The following is a 12,954-nucleotide window of genomic DNA, read 5'->3' as shown; positions in this document are numbered from 1 at the left end:
GGGTCACCTGGCTGGTTCAGTGGGTGGCTGTGGGTTCGAGCCCCATGTTGGGTGTAGAGATTACTTTAAAAGAAAATCTTTTTTTTTTTTTATAAAGATTTTATTTATTCATTTGACACAGAGAGATCCCAAGTAGGCAGAGAGGCAGGCAGAGAGAGAGAGAGAGGAGGAAGCAGGCTCCCCGCGGAGCAGAGAACCCGATGCGGGACTGGATCCCAGGACCCTGGGATCATGACCTGAGCCGAAGGCAGCGGCTTAACCCACTGAGCCACCCAGGCGCCCCTAAAAGAAAATCTTTTTTAAAAAATTGTGCCCTCAGAATGAATGAATTATTGTGGTAGTAAATGCAATCTTTTTTTTTTTTTAAGATTTTATTTATTTAACACAGAGAGAGAGAGAGAGACAGCAAAAGAGGGAATTCAGGAAGGGGGAGGGGGAGAGGAAGAAGCAGGTTGCCACTGAGCAGGACCCCGATAGGGGCTCAACCCCAGGACCCTGGGATCATGACCTGAACTTAAGGCAGACAGACACCCAGGCGCCCCTGTGGCAGTAAATGCAGGCTTTAAGTCTGGCCTCTTTCTCTTTCCTGCTCCATAGCCAATCAGTCACCAATTCCTCTTGCTTTCGCTCCCATCTTCCTCCTTGCCTGAATGAACTATGGTAATGGTCTAACTGCAATCTTCACCTTTTATCTCTTTTCCCATTCCCAGCCTCTACCATCCCAAATTCAATAGTCATTCTATTGTCAAAATTACCTTTCTGGAACACAAATCCAATCATATCTTATCCTGCTTCAAAACAAATGTTTAATAATTTTTTAAAAATCAATAGCTTCCCACCATCACACTCTTTAGCAGAGTATACAATGCCTCTTCCCCTCTGGCTCAAAACTATACTCTTTGGCTCAGTACCTCACTATTTAGCCACGATTCCTGTGTTCTCCCTCGTGACAGAGCTACTGTCCCTCCACACCTTTGACCTGGATAATATCCCTTCTGTCTGAAATCTTCCTTTCCTCTCCCCACGCCTTCCCAGCCTTACTCGCCCTTGTCCTCCTGGAACATGGTCTCCATCCTCCAAAATGCAACTTTGATATTGTTTCCTGCCTTCTCCTTCCTTCTACAGGTCCAGAAAAGTCAGAAAGCGAGCTACCAGGGAGCACTAACTTATATTCATACCTCATATTCACATTATGTCCCTATCCCTTAATGGACTGCTTGACAAACAGGTACACAATAAATATCTATTAAGTAAATAAATGTATCATGCATTCAAATTAGTATCTTCATATGTAAAGACATGCTAGATACTTTTAATTATGATATCAAACCAACTCACAGTTTTTAATTTAAAATAATAGCCCATTTTTATGGCTAAATTAACAAATGAATAAATTAATACAAAGATATTTTAATGTGGCCATGAAAAGAAAATATTGTAAATCTATGCTTTTTTGACAGACCCAAGAATTTTAATAAATCACACTGGTATCCCTTGTTCTTAAGCAGATATGCTCTGAAGTAGGGTTTAATGTATTAAACTCCATTTTGCCAGGGAAACCGATGGGGGTAAAAATGTTTTAACCTAGGAGGGTCCACTCTATCTGTCCTGCTGCCTGCATGAAACCAAAAGGAGCGAGCAGGCTCTCCCAGCAGCACTGGTGGTAGTGATGAGCCTCACTGGGAGGAGAGTAAGGCCAGCCAGGTGATGGCAGCACAGGGAGAGAAAACCAACTTGGAGTAAGTACTCACTAAGCACTGGGGAGGCATTTTCTCATTGTTACCTCCTGTAATTATTACAACAGTGCCATGAGGTTAACCTGTATGTCAGAACATAAGTAAACTGAGTCTCAGAGGTGAAATAAGTTCTCCAAGTGAGACAACACTGTGGAAATGGAATTCACAACCAAAGCCAGGCCAGCCTGACAACCAATCACATGCTCTGTCACCCCGTTCCCTGGCTAAGACCACAATATAAAAACCAGAAGACTCAGGCCTTCAGAATCAAAAGCAAATTCTTCCCTGAGATTTCCTTAAGTTTAAATCTTTAGATAATAACTTTCTTCCAAGTTACTTCTCCTATGTTAATAACATAGATCCAAAATAAGCCCCCTATAAATTCACTCATTCAAAAATATATATATATACTAAGTGACTAATACACCCTAAGGAACTATACTAGATACTTTTAATTACAACCATGCCAAACCAACCTACAGTTTTCGATTTGACACATAAAACACTGTTTTGCAAGATAAAACAAATAGGCCTTAGAATCCATGTTTTTCTGCTTTAAAAAAAGAATGAACTAACAGAAATAAGCAGACAAAATAATATAATGATAAATACGCCAATGGCTGACAAAAATAACCAATAAAGAGCATGAATTAAGAATGAATTCAGATTTTTAATAGTTAGGAACCTTGAGAACTATACTCCTGTTTTCTCTTAGGTTTTAACAGCTACCAGAAATATAACTAGCTGGCAATATACAATCTATTCTCTACATCACATTCTACTGGATATTTTGAGATATTGATTCAAAAGCATGAGCTGATACCATTTCTTACTCTCACAGAAATTACTAAAATGTATTTTAAAATATTAAAACAACTGGGGAAGGTTTTTGTGTAGCAATAACACATATTAATGAAGTCTGTGGTAAATTTATAAAAACCAATAGGGACTAAATAAGAGTCGAGAAACAGAAAATAAAACAGGTAAAAAGTTACTTAAGCTTAGTAGTAAGTTATCACTTTCCAAATTCTTTAGAATTCACAATATATTAATTCTCCTATTTGATATTTTCTAGTAGTTCTTCAATAAAATTCTCCTTAAAAATTAAATTCATTAGGTGCCCCTGGGTGGCTCAGTAGGGAAAGCAACTGGTTTTGGCCCAGGTCATGGTATCGACATCCTGAGAGAGAACCCTGCTTTGGGCTCTGGAGTCAGCACAGAGTCAGCCTGTCCCTAACTCCCCTTTTCCCCCACCTTTTCTGCCATGCACATTCTCTCTCAAATAAATAAATAAATAAATAAATAAAATCTAAAAAAAAAGTAATACTACTACCGAGAAGGATAACACATGCATTTATGAAAATAATCCTTTTATTTTTGCAGCATCACTTAAGATTAGTTATTAAGATAAATTTTCTTAAAATAGCTGGCTCTTTATCAACAAATTAAAACTGCTGGAAGTCTGAAGGAGGGAGGGGTGCCTGGGTGGTTCAGTTGGTTAAGTGTCTAACTGGTAATTTTGGCTCAGGTCATGATCTCAAGGGTCCTGGGATCAAGCCCTGCATCAGGCTCTGCACTCAAAGGAGTCTGCTTGGAATTCTCTCCCTCTCCCTCTGCCACTCCACTAACTTGCATGCTCTCTTTCAAATAAATAAACAAAATCTTAAAAAAAAAAAAAAAGTCTGAAGGAGAAAGAGACAGATAGGTATGTTTAACATCTATTAGAAATCACATTAAAAATCCAAAATATTAACCTGAAACAATGAAATTATATTAAAAACAACTGAAAAACCAGCTAGGAAAAAAGATGCACATTCAGATCACAGAGAAAATATTCTAAATAACTACTGCACAGCGATTTCTTAGGTGAAACAGCTCATTTTCTAAATGACAGAGTATATTTGATAACATACAACTATCAAGACTTACAAGTGAGGATATTATTCAAAGACAAGATGCATGATATTCTATCATTTTTACTCAAAAAGACCCTTTTCAAAAATATGGCAAGTTTACACCACAACCTCCATTCTTTTTTCCCCTGCCTTACTCACTACACAGGAAAGGAAAAAGACATCTACCTCACCAAATGGAGTGTAAAACTGCACGGTGTTTACATCTTTATCCTGAGTGACGACCTTCTGGGAGCCTGCCACAGCCAACACGCTGCCAATGTGGTTCCACTGGATACTCACCACATACATGCCGGTGTCGATTAAAACAGGATCTACTCAGAAAGAAAAAACATGAGGTAATTGTGGTAAACTTAGCCTACAGAACTGTATAATCTTCAGAACAATTGTGGTAATAATTTTTAAAGTAATATTAATTAATTAATTAATAATAATAAATTAAAAATAATATTAAATAAATAAATAAATAATTTAAAAAGTAAAAAATAATTGTGGTAAACTTAGCCTATAGAACTGTATAATCTTCAGAACAATTTTAAAATACTTTTAAGTTCTCCACATTAAAAAAAAGAAAAAGAAAAAAAGAAAGAAAAGAATTCCATACTTTGGTCATTCTCGTGCCTCATGATTTGGCACCGCCCATTGTCAAAACAAATCGCCAGGCAGGGGCAGTCTGGCTCCACGTAGCCTTCCGTGCCGTGGTACCAATGAATCCCGGCAATACTGATCGCTCCAGTGACGTTCACCAAGCAATTCAGTTTCATTTTCATCTAAACAGAATCAGGTTAATAGTTCATCTTTTAAAACGCGTCACCTTAGGGTCTTGTATAAATAACACTGAAAGTGGGATTTAAAAATCTGATTTCAAGCGCCAGCGGCTTACTGATTTATCAACCCTGGGACAAACCACTTCAACTGAGTTTCAGTTTTTCCCTCTTGCAAAATGAGGATTAAAAAAAATTCACAGAAAATTTATGAGACTAAATGACAAGAGGTATATGAAAGTACCTCAAAAAGAGCGAAGTGTCATGGAAAAGTTGGCTATTATCACTTCCACCAATAAATAGATTTATGTAATGTCCTCAGCTTCACGACAAACAAAACTGCCCCATAAGTAAGATCAGAGATCAAACACAGCTAAATCCCACAAACTCAGAGTTTTTCTTGAGATCATGCTAGGTGAGTCTCTTCTATTTTGCCTGCTTCCCAGGACCTGATTTTTTGTCCCTTACTGTTGAAGTCTTCCATTCTTTTTACAAACAGCCTCAAGTAGTTTGCTACAAAACTATCATTGGAAAAAAATACATATATATCATTGGTATCTCACATAAACTCAGGCTTCTGCTATTAGAAGACACAAAGATTAAACTGTACCTCATTCAACTCATTACCCCTCAGCTTCAATACACTGAAATCTTGTCCTTCCCAGTTACCAAGAATTCCAAACGAAAAGCATTAATTTACCTTGAAGTGTCCCATTCTTTTAATTAAGAAATCTAAATGATTGCAAAAAAAATACTGAATTGAAGACCTTCTTGATGACACAAACCATCATAATAAATGCATATACATATATGAATGATACATAAAATAATCATAAAATGGTGTAACCAAAACTAATGAATATATGAAAATACATGCACTTACTATAAAATTCCCCTGATTATCATAAATGTGTATTTCTCCATTTGCCATTCCAAAAAGTAGGATTTTACTATCTGCAGACCATGCTACATGGCATAACTGTATACCCTTCAAGTCTTTTCCCCAAATGCGATTCCCTAAAATAAAACATAAAACATAAGTTCAAGGTCATGATTCTCCAGTAACTGCCCTAAAAATCTGTTTCCCTAAAGAGAACTCACATTCTTCACAGCACAATGTATTTGCTCAATTTATGCAGTCAATAAATATTTACTGAGCACCTATTATGTGCCAAAAACCCTACTAAATATTTGAAATAGCAGCTGTTTCCAACTTTCCCCCTTCTCTTCAAAACTCTAATCCAGGACCTTACTCGTAATTAGCAGATGAATTCATCTTCAACCCTGGAAAGAAAATAAAAGCTTTCAAAAAAGAAATCCCTCATTTCCACCTTCAAACATTCAGGACAAAACTGAATCCTCAAGAACCCTTTCTGCTTTGCCCCCCAAAACAAAGTAAGGGGTGTATCTCTAACTAGACACCCATCTAGGGAGAATCCCTCCACCTACTTACTGGTCTAAGTCCTTCCTAGATTTGCAAAGATCTATCTCCACTGATTATTCACATTTTCTCTTACTCTTCTCTCCAGGCCCTTTCGTACAAGTATTTAAATATACTCAGATCTATCCTTCTTCGAAACTACCACCTCAAATAAAAACAAACAACAGAACAAAGAACATCTCCCTCAACCCCAAGTTCCCTTCTAGCCGCTACCCTATAGCTTCTCGAAAGAGTTCACACCTGCAGTCACCACTTCCTCACCTCCCACTCAACCCTGAGCCCAACCCAACCCGGCTTCCACCCCATACGTCCACTGAGATGACCTTCAGGAGGTCCCTAATGGCCTGTTGCTAGGTCCACTGCAGGCTTTTCTTTAACCACCCCTTCCTTCTTTCTTGGTTTCTGTGCATTCGTTTACTCCTTTATCTCCAACACTTATGTTGCAGGTTCTTATTCCACAGGTGGCTCCTAGGTTTTTCATCTATTCCAATGGTTTAAATTACCATCTACATGCTGGTGATTCCCAAAAGTCTGACTGTAGCCCAGATGCACACATGTAACTATGGTCTGACATATTTTACTTGTTGTCCTACAGCATGACAAAATCAACATGTCTGAAAATGAAATGTTCCCTCACAACCAGTCTTTCTCCCACATCCCCTTTTTTTTGTTTTTGTTTTTGTTTTCTTTAGGATTTTATTTGTTTATTTGACACACACAGAGAGAGAGAGAGAGAGCATAAGCAGGAGGAATGGGAGAAGGAGAAGCAAGCTCCCCGCTGAGAAGGGAGCCTGATATGGGGCTCCATCCCAGGACCCTGGGATCATGACCTGAGAAGGCAGACACCTAACCAACTGAGCCACCCAGGCACCCCTCCCACATCCCTTATTTTAATGGCATCAGCATTTGTCCAGTTGTCAAAGCTAAAAACCTGGCTGTTATTCTAGACACTTCCATGCCCTCATCCCCAAAATGATCAATAATAAGGCCCCACCTATTCTACCTCCTAAGTATCTCTTGCACATGTCTACTTATTTCCAGCCTTTTTGTCACTACCCTGGCTCAGCCACCATCTACCACCACCTCTCACCTGAATCACCATAGTAATTTCTAACTGATACACCTGCCCCCTATCTTTCTTCCCTCCCTCCAGTCTTCATGTTGCAGTCACAGAGATGCTTCCAAAGAACAAAGGCAATCACCCTGCTCCCATTCTTAAAATCTTTCTTTGGCTCCCCAGTACCCTTAAATTTAAATCCCAACTCCTCACATAGCTTATGATCTGCATAATCTGGCTTCTGCTATGTCTCTAATTTCATCACACACAACTCTTCTCCTTTTAGTAATATACTATACTGACTCTCAAAATTTTTTTAAGATCCTAAACATGGCTAAGTTCAACCACGGAGGACCTTCTCAAATGCAACTTCTTAGGCCTACGACACTCTACAAACCAACCTTCCTGGTGCCTAATGCCTCAGCACACATCACCTTCTAGGACAGTGACAGGTAGTCACAGGTAGTGACAAAAAGACCTTCCCTGAGCCCTCCAAGCCTGGGTTAGATACTTGTACTGTATGTTGCTATATTTTCCCAGTCTCAGCACTTACCACAAGGCACTGTAATGCCTGGTTACATATCCATTTCTCCTGCTCTAGATCTGAAATTTCTTTTGTCATACCTAGTACCTAGTGCCTAGAACTATAGCTGTGACTTTGTAAGCTCTCAGAAGCATTTGTGGAATAAATGAAGTTACACTAGAAAAAAACAAATGGAAAAGTGAAAATCATTTTCAAATAAATTCTTTCTCTAGAGAGCTCCACATTAAAGTGAAGGTACAGACTCTCAGAAGCCCCAGTTATCTAAATTTAGTTATCTAAATAACTACAATTTGAAAAACACAGGTTTTAAAGCTACAAAACACAAGTAACCATAACATGCTCAAGTCTCTTAAAAAATGACCAGATGATGACCTTACAACATATAAAAGTACCATACCATTATGCTGTACATCTAAGACTAATGTTATATATCAATAATATTCAATGGTTCAATTTTTAAAAAATAACCAGAGACTGTTACATCCCTACATACTTTTTGAAACTAACATCTACATATTTATAATAGCCTAACAAGTATAAAAATGAAGTATAACTAGGCAGACATATTTAAAATAATCCTGAAAAATTAATTCACTGTTTTTTCAATGCCACTCTAGGACATTTTTTAAAAATAGATTTTTTACTTGAGTATACATAAAAATAAATGTTTCTTAGAGGCACCTAGGTGGTTCCATTGGTAGAGACTGAGACTCTTGATCACAGGGTTGTAAGGTCAAGCCTCATGTTGGGTGGAGAGTTTACTTAAAAAAATTAATCTTAAAAAAAAAAAGTGTTTCTTGAACATCATCAAATTGTGTATCAACTGTTTTCTCTTTTTATGTTTATTTTTCTGTCAGAAAGCTAACATATAATTCATTAAACCTCTAAAGACAAAAATGCCAACCAAATCTTGATCTTAGTTCTCTGTACAACAAAGCATTACCATCCACTGAACCGACGATCACAGCCCCGTCTTCATATACAATGCAGATCTTCTGTCCGTCGGCGTTCCAGCTCATACTTCGAACCACTGATTTATTTCTATTATTGATCATCTCTTCATACCAAGAGCCTTTTTGCACAAATTTAAAAAAAATTACAAGTCAAAACTTGCACGTAGTTGAAAACATTCCATAAAACACACTGTGGGATAAATAACTGCAAAATTTTCTACAATCTGAGACGTTAAGCTATAAAACCTTCAAATCCAAAAAAAAAAAAAAAACAAACAAAAAAATAAATAAAAAATTAGCTGAGGCCTTGATCAACAACTGCTTCAAAGATTATTTTTCTCTTTCTTTCTTCCTTTCTGTCCATTAAAAATAAAACTTTATTCACTTTTGACAGGCCAAAGTAACTGATTTTTATCAAAGCCTAAAACTTTAGATGATAACCAAGGAAAAAACAAAATAACCACAATAATTTTATATGCATGCATAAACTCTCTAATGAATAATTATAAGCATATTAAATACAAGTACATTAGGTAAAACTCTAAGCCTGTTTGAAAAAAAAATTTCAACAGTTCAAATCACTTCAGTGATTTCACACCACTAATGCTGAATGATAAAAAAACATTCTTGCACACAGGGCTAGAGTGACAGGTCTCAAAATGTAACTGAATGTGAGGCAAATCATAAGGTTATTTTGTTTTGCTTTTACTTTTTACCCCATTTTGGTATTAGGGATTCTGGTCCTATAACTAACCAAATTATCCCATAATTTGAAATAACTAGTCGAGGAGGGCATTATCAGAGTCAGGATTGAGGCCCAGAAAATACCCACTTTGGAAAAAGACAGTTTACCCTAATCTCCTGTACTCTCATGTTCTACTCCCTGCACAGACATACACACGCATACATAAACTTTGAAAAACATAAATAAATACATGTACAGTATATTTTTAATTAAGAATTTTTAAATGGCATACCCTGAATATTTTCAAAACAACACACAAAAACTAAGGTAGACTTCTCATTTAAAGATGATGGCTACAGGCCCCAGAGATCATGTATTACACATTATTTTCTGGTAATAGTGATGCATCTAAATTAATCCTTCTTTTGCTCTCTCTTGTAGGCAAAAGGTACAAATCATGAGCTAGCTGTCAGAGCTAAGATAAATCCTGTACCCACGAAAGAAAAGGAAGCTAAATGACTCAATAAAGAGAATGAATTATTGCTCCTGACTTCTTAATAAATGTTTTCACCCACTGGACTAACTCTAGTCACTGACCACACAAAGAATAATTCTTACTGGAAACCTGGGGGAGGAAAAATTATCTCAAACAGAAACTATCCTACTAAGGGCCTAAGTACATTTTGGAGATAACCAACAGTCACCTAGTCCACTTTCCTCATACAAGTTCACGGTTCAAACAAAAAATAAAGTTAGAAGGAAAAGTAGGCAGCAATAAATCCAGAAATATCACCCCTGTGCGGTCGGGATGAATTCCTGCTGCTGGTTAAAAGGAACCTGTTTCAAATATGCTGTTTCCCCATGCAAACACTGTAACCCAGACTCCAAACTGTGGAAGGTTCCATAAGCTCTCCTAGCATACCTTTATATAACATCCAAACAATGATAAGCCCATTTTGATCACTGGTTGTCAACTTCTGATACTGTTCATTCCATGTTACGACTTGAACGGAACCTAAAAAAATTTATAAAACAATTTAGAAACTTAAAAAAGGCTATAACTTCAAATTTATATTTTTATAATAAACACCAAGCACATTCAAATCAACATGGTTCCTATGCAACTAGCCACTCTTTGATAAATCACTCAAAAATATTCATAGGATGTAGTCGCTATTGTCACTCATTTCCCACAACGTGTGATACTAATTTTCATGTTTGTTCCTATCTTAGGCCAGCAAAGGCACCTATTACGGTCAGATGCAAGAGCTGCCATTTATCTGATGACAGAAACAAATGTAAGTAAGATTTACCCAACTGGACTGACTCCCAAGGATACTAATGCCCAAAGGACATTGGATTTTTTTTAGGGGGATAAGGGGTTATTTGTAGTTGGTATATGCCCTAATTTCTCTTTTCCCCCTCTTGTTTTCCATTCTATTTGTAATGCACTCTTTAAAAAAAAAAAAAAAAAAAGATTTTATTTATTTATTTGTCAGAGAGAGAGAGAGGCAGGGAGAGACAGAGGGAGAAGCAGGCTCCCTGCCGAGCAAGGAGCCCGATGTAGGAATCGATACTAGGACGCTGGGATCATGACCTGAGCCGAAGGCAGCCACTTAACCAGCCACCCAGGCATTCCGCACTCTTTTTTTTATGTTCAGTTAGCCACTGTATAGTACATCATTAGGTTTTGATGTAGTGCTCAATGATTCGTTAGTTGCGTAGTGCGCATCACAACACACGTCCTCCTTAGTACCCATCACCCTGTTACCCCATTCCCCCATGCCCCAGCAACACACTTTTGAGCGTATCTTAAACCTCTCGGTTATATGAACAACTGAGGGTTTTTTTGCTTTGTTTTCTTTTTAATCCCTAAATACTTTAGTGTTTATTTCCTAAGAAGACATTCTCTTTCATAACCACATAATTAGTGAATTTAACATTGATACAATATTATTTATCTAACCGTAGTCCACATTCAAATTTTATCAATTGTCCAAATAATGTCCTTTATAGGTACTTCTTCTTCTCATTCCTAGATCCAATCTAGGATCATAGAGTACATTCAGTTGTCATGTCTCTTTAGTCTACTTTAATGCAGAACCATGCGGTCAGATTCTAAAAAAAAAATTATATTCTATCCATAGACAGATAACAGTATTTTTTAATATATAAAGTAAGACCGACTCTGTTTTAGATTTACTGAAGATCTTGCTTAATCATGTAAAAGTTGCTGAAGGACTCTAGGGTCAATTAATTAATTATGGCTCAATAGAAATGATTACTTTAAATATTACCATTATTAAAAATGATAACACTTCTGCATTAAGTAGATGGTTTCTTTTTTTTTTTAAGATTTTATTTATTTGTCAGAGAGAGAGAGGGAGCGAGAGCGAGCACAGGGAGAGAAGCAGGCAGAGACAGAGGGAGAAGCAGGCTCCCCGCCGAGCAAGGAGCCCGATGTGGGACTGGATCCCAGGACGCTGGGATCATGACCTAAGCCGAAGGCAGCTGCTTAACCAACTGAGCCAACCAGGCGTCCCAAGTAGATGGTTTCTAAATGCCTAAAAACTATTCGAATATGATTTTAAAAATTACATGACTCACCACTATGGCCTTCGAGAGTCTGATTCATAGAAAGGTTACTAGGGGCAGCAAGACCCCTCAATTTTGCATCATCTAGGGGAAAAAAACATTACAGCAAATACATAAAAGTAACAGATTATAAGACTTTGACATTTCTTGCTTATGTTAAAAGGAGTTCCTATTCCTGGATGATATATAAAAGATTTTTTTTTAAGATTTTTTTTTAAGTATGCCTCATTCTGATCTATTTTTCTCATGCTAGAAACATAGAATAATATGTACCCCATTGTAAAGATATTATTCTGGCAAAATAAAGCAAAATGTATTTAAAAAATTGGTTACCCAATATATTAAATATATTGGTAATTATTATTACTAACTATTCCTTCCCAAAAGATCATAAATAGAAATATTTATGACATACAGACTGAAAACTCTAAAGTATAAGAGGGACCAGAAACCAAAGACTTTGGAAATCAGTTTTTACCAGATTTTGCAGAATCTTTTATTCACTCATTCATTCACTATATGTCTACATTGTGCCATGCGCTGTGGAAGCGTCTGAATATAAATTAATAAATGAAATAGTTATAGGCGTCCCCCCAGAGAGCTTGTCTACTGAGGAGACAGAGATACTAAACACACACTCACCCACCCCCATAAATGTAGATGCATATATGTAAAATTACAAATTGAGGAAGTAAAGCCATAAGAGGTAATAACAGAGGGAAATTAATTTAGATTGGAGGGAGGGAGAACCAGGGAAGGCTTTCTGAAGAAATGACATTTAAGCTGAGACTGAGGAATAAACTAGAGATGGCAAGGGAGGTGGGGAAAAAGAGGGGGGAAATGGGGAGTGGTCCAGACTCGGAAATAGCAAATGCAAAGGCCCCAGGGTTGAAGTGTAGAACCTTTAAATCCAAAATGGAATTTAGTTCAGCCCTTTATCTTACAGAAGACCGAACTAAAACCCAAAGATGTTCACCAACTTGCTGAAAGTCACTCAGTATGGCAGAGCTGAGATTCCGATTCCAATCTCCTCATCTAGATCTCCGATCGACCAGGACTTGTCTAGCTCTCCATTCTAGAGCAACATTATGGATGGTAAAGGAAATGTGAAAGTGTTTGCTATGATTCCAGAGAACCAAAAAAAGAGAAAGCAAGCTGTTATCACATGAAACTTATGGACAAAAATGTGTTTAAAAGTCTCGTTTTCTCCTCTTGGAAACTAGGTGAGTAATTACTAACACATCTGAGAAGCAGAAAGGATGATTC

At 37.2% G+C, this 12,954-nt stretch overlaps 1 protein-coding gene across 4 annotated transcripts in view; it reads right to left on the bottom strand.

Moving 5' to 3' along the window:
- WDR35 (WD repeat domain 35) overlaps positions 1 to 12,954 on the bottom strand; it is a 64,778-nt gene that overhangs the window by 50,460 nt on the left and 1,364 nt on the right. For all 4 annotated transcript variants that reach the window (XM_032353231.1, XM_032353230.1, XM_032353228.1 and 1 more), the window contains exons 3-8: positions 11,701 to 11,772; positions 10,016 to 10,108; positions 8,399 to 8,527; positions 5,297 to 5,430; positions 4,254 to 4,419; positions 3,818 to 3,963 (exon numbers count right to left, since the gene is read on the bottom strand). In XM_032353231.1, coding sequence (XP_032209122.1) covers positions 3,818 to 3,963; positions 4,254 to 4,419; positions 5,297 to 5,430; positions 8,399 to 8,527; positions 10,016 to 10,108; positions 11,701 to 11,772 — 740 coding nt within the window. The remainder of the gene's footprint in view (positions 1 to 3,817; positions 3,964 to 4,253; positions 4,420 to 5,296; positions 5,431 to 8,398; positions 8,528 to 10,015; positions 10,109 to 11,700; positions 11,773 to 12,954) is intronic.

The sequence above is a fragment of the Mustela erminea genome, chromosome 7 (genome assembly GCF_009829155.1).
Source record: "Mustela erminea isolate mMusErm1 chromosome 7, mMusErm1.Pri, whole genome shotgun sequence".
In the NCBI taxonomy this organism is placed as follows: domain Eukaryota; kingdom Metazoa; phylum Chordata; class Mammalia; order Carnivora; family Mustelidae; genus Mustela; species Mustela erminea.
This window is presented reverse-complemented; position numbering and strand designations above follow the sequence as displayed.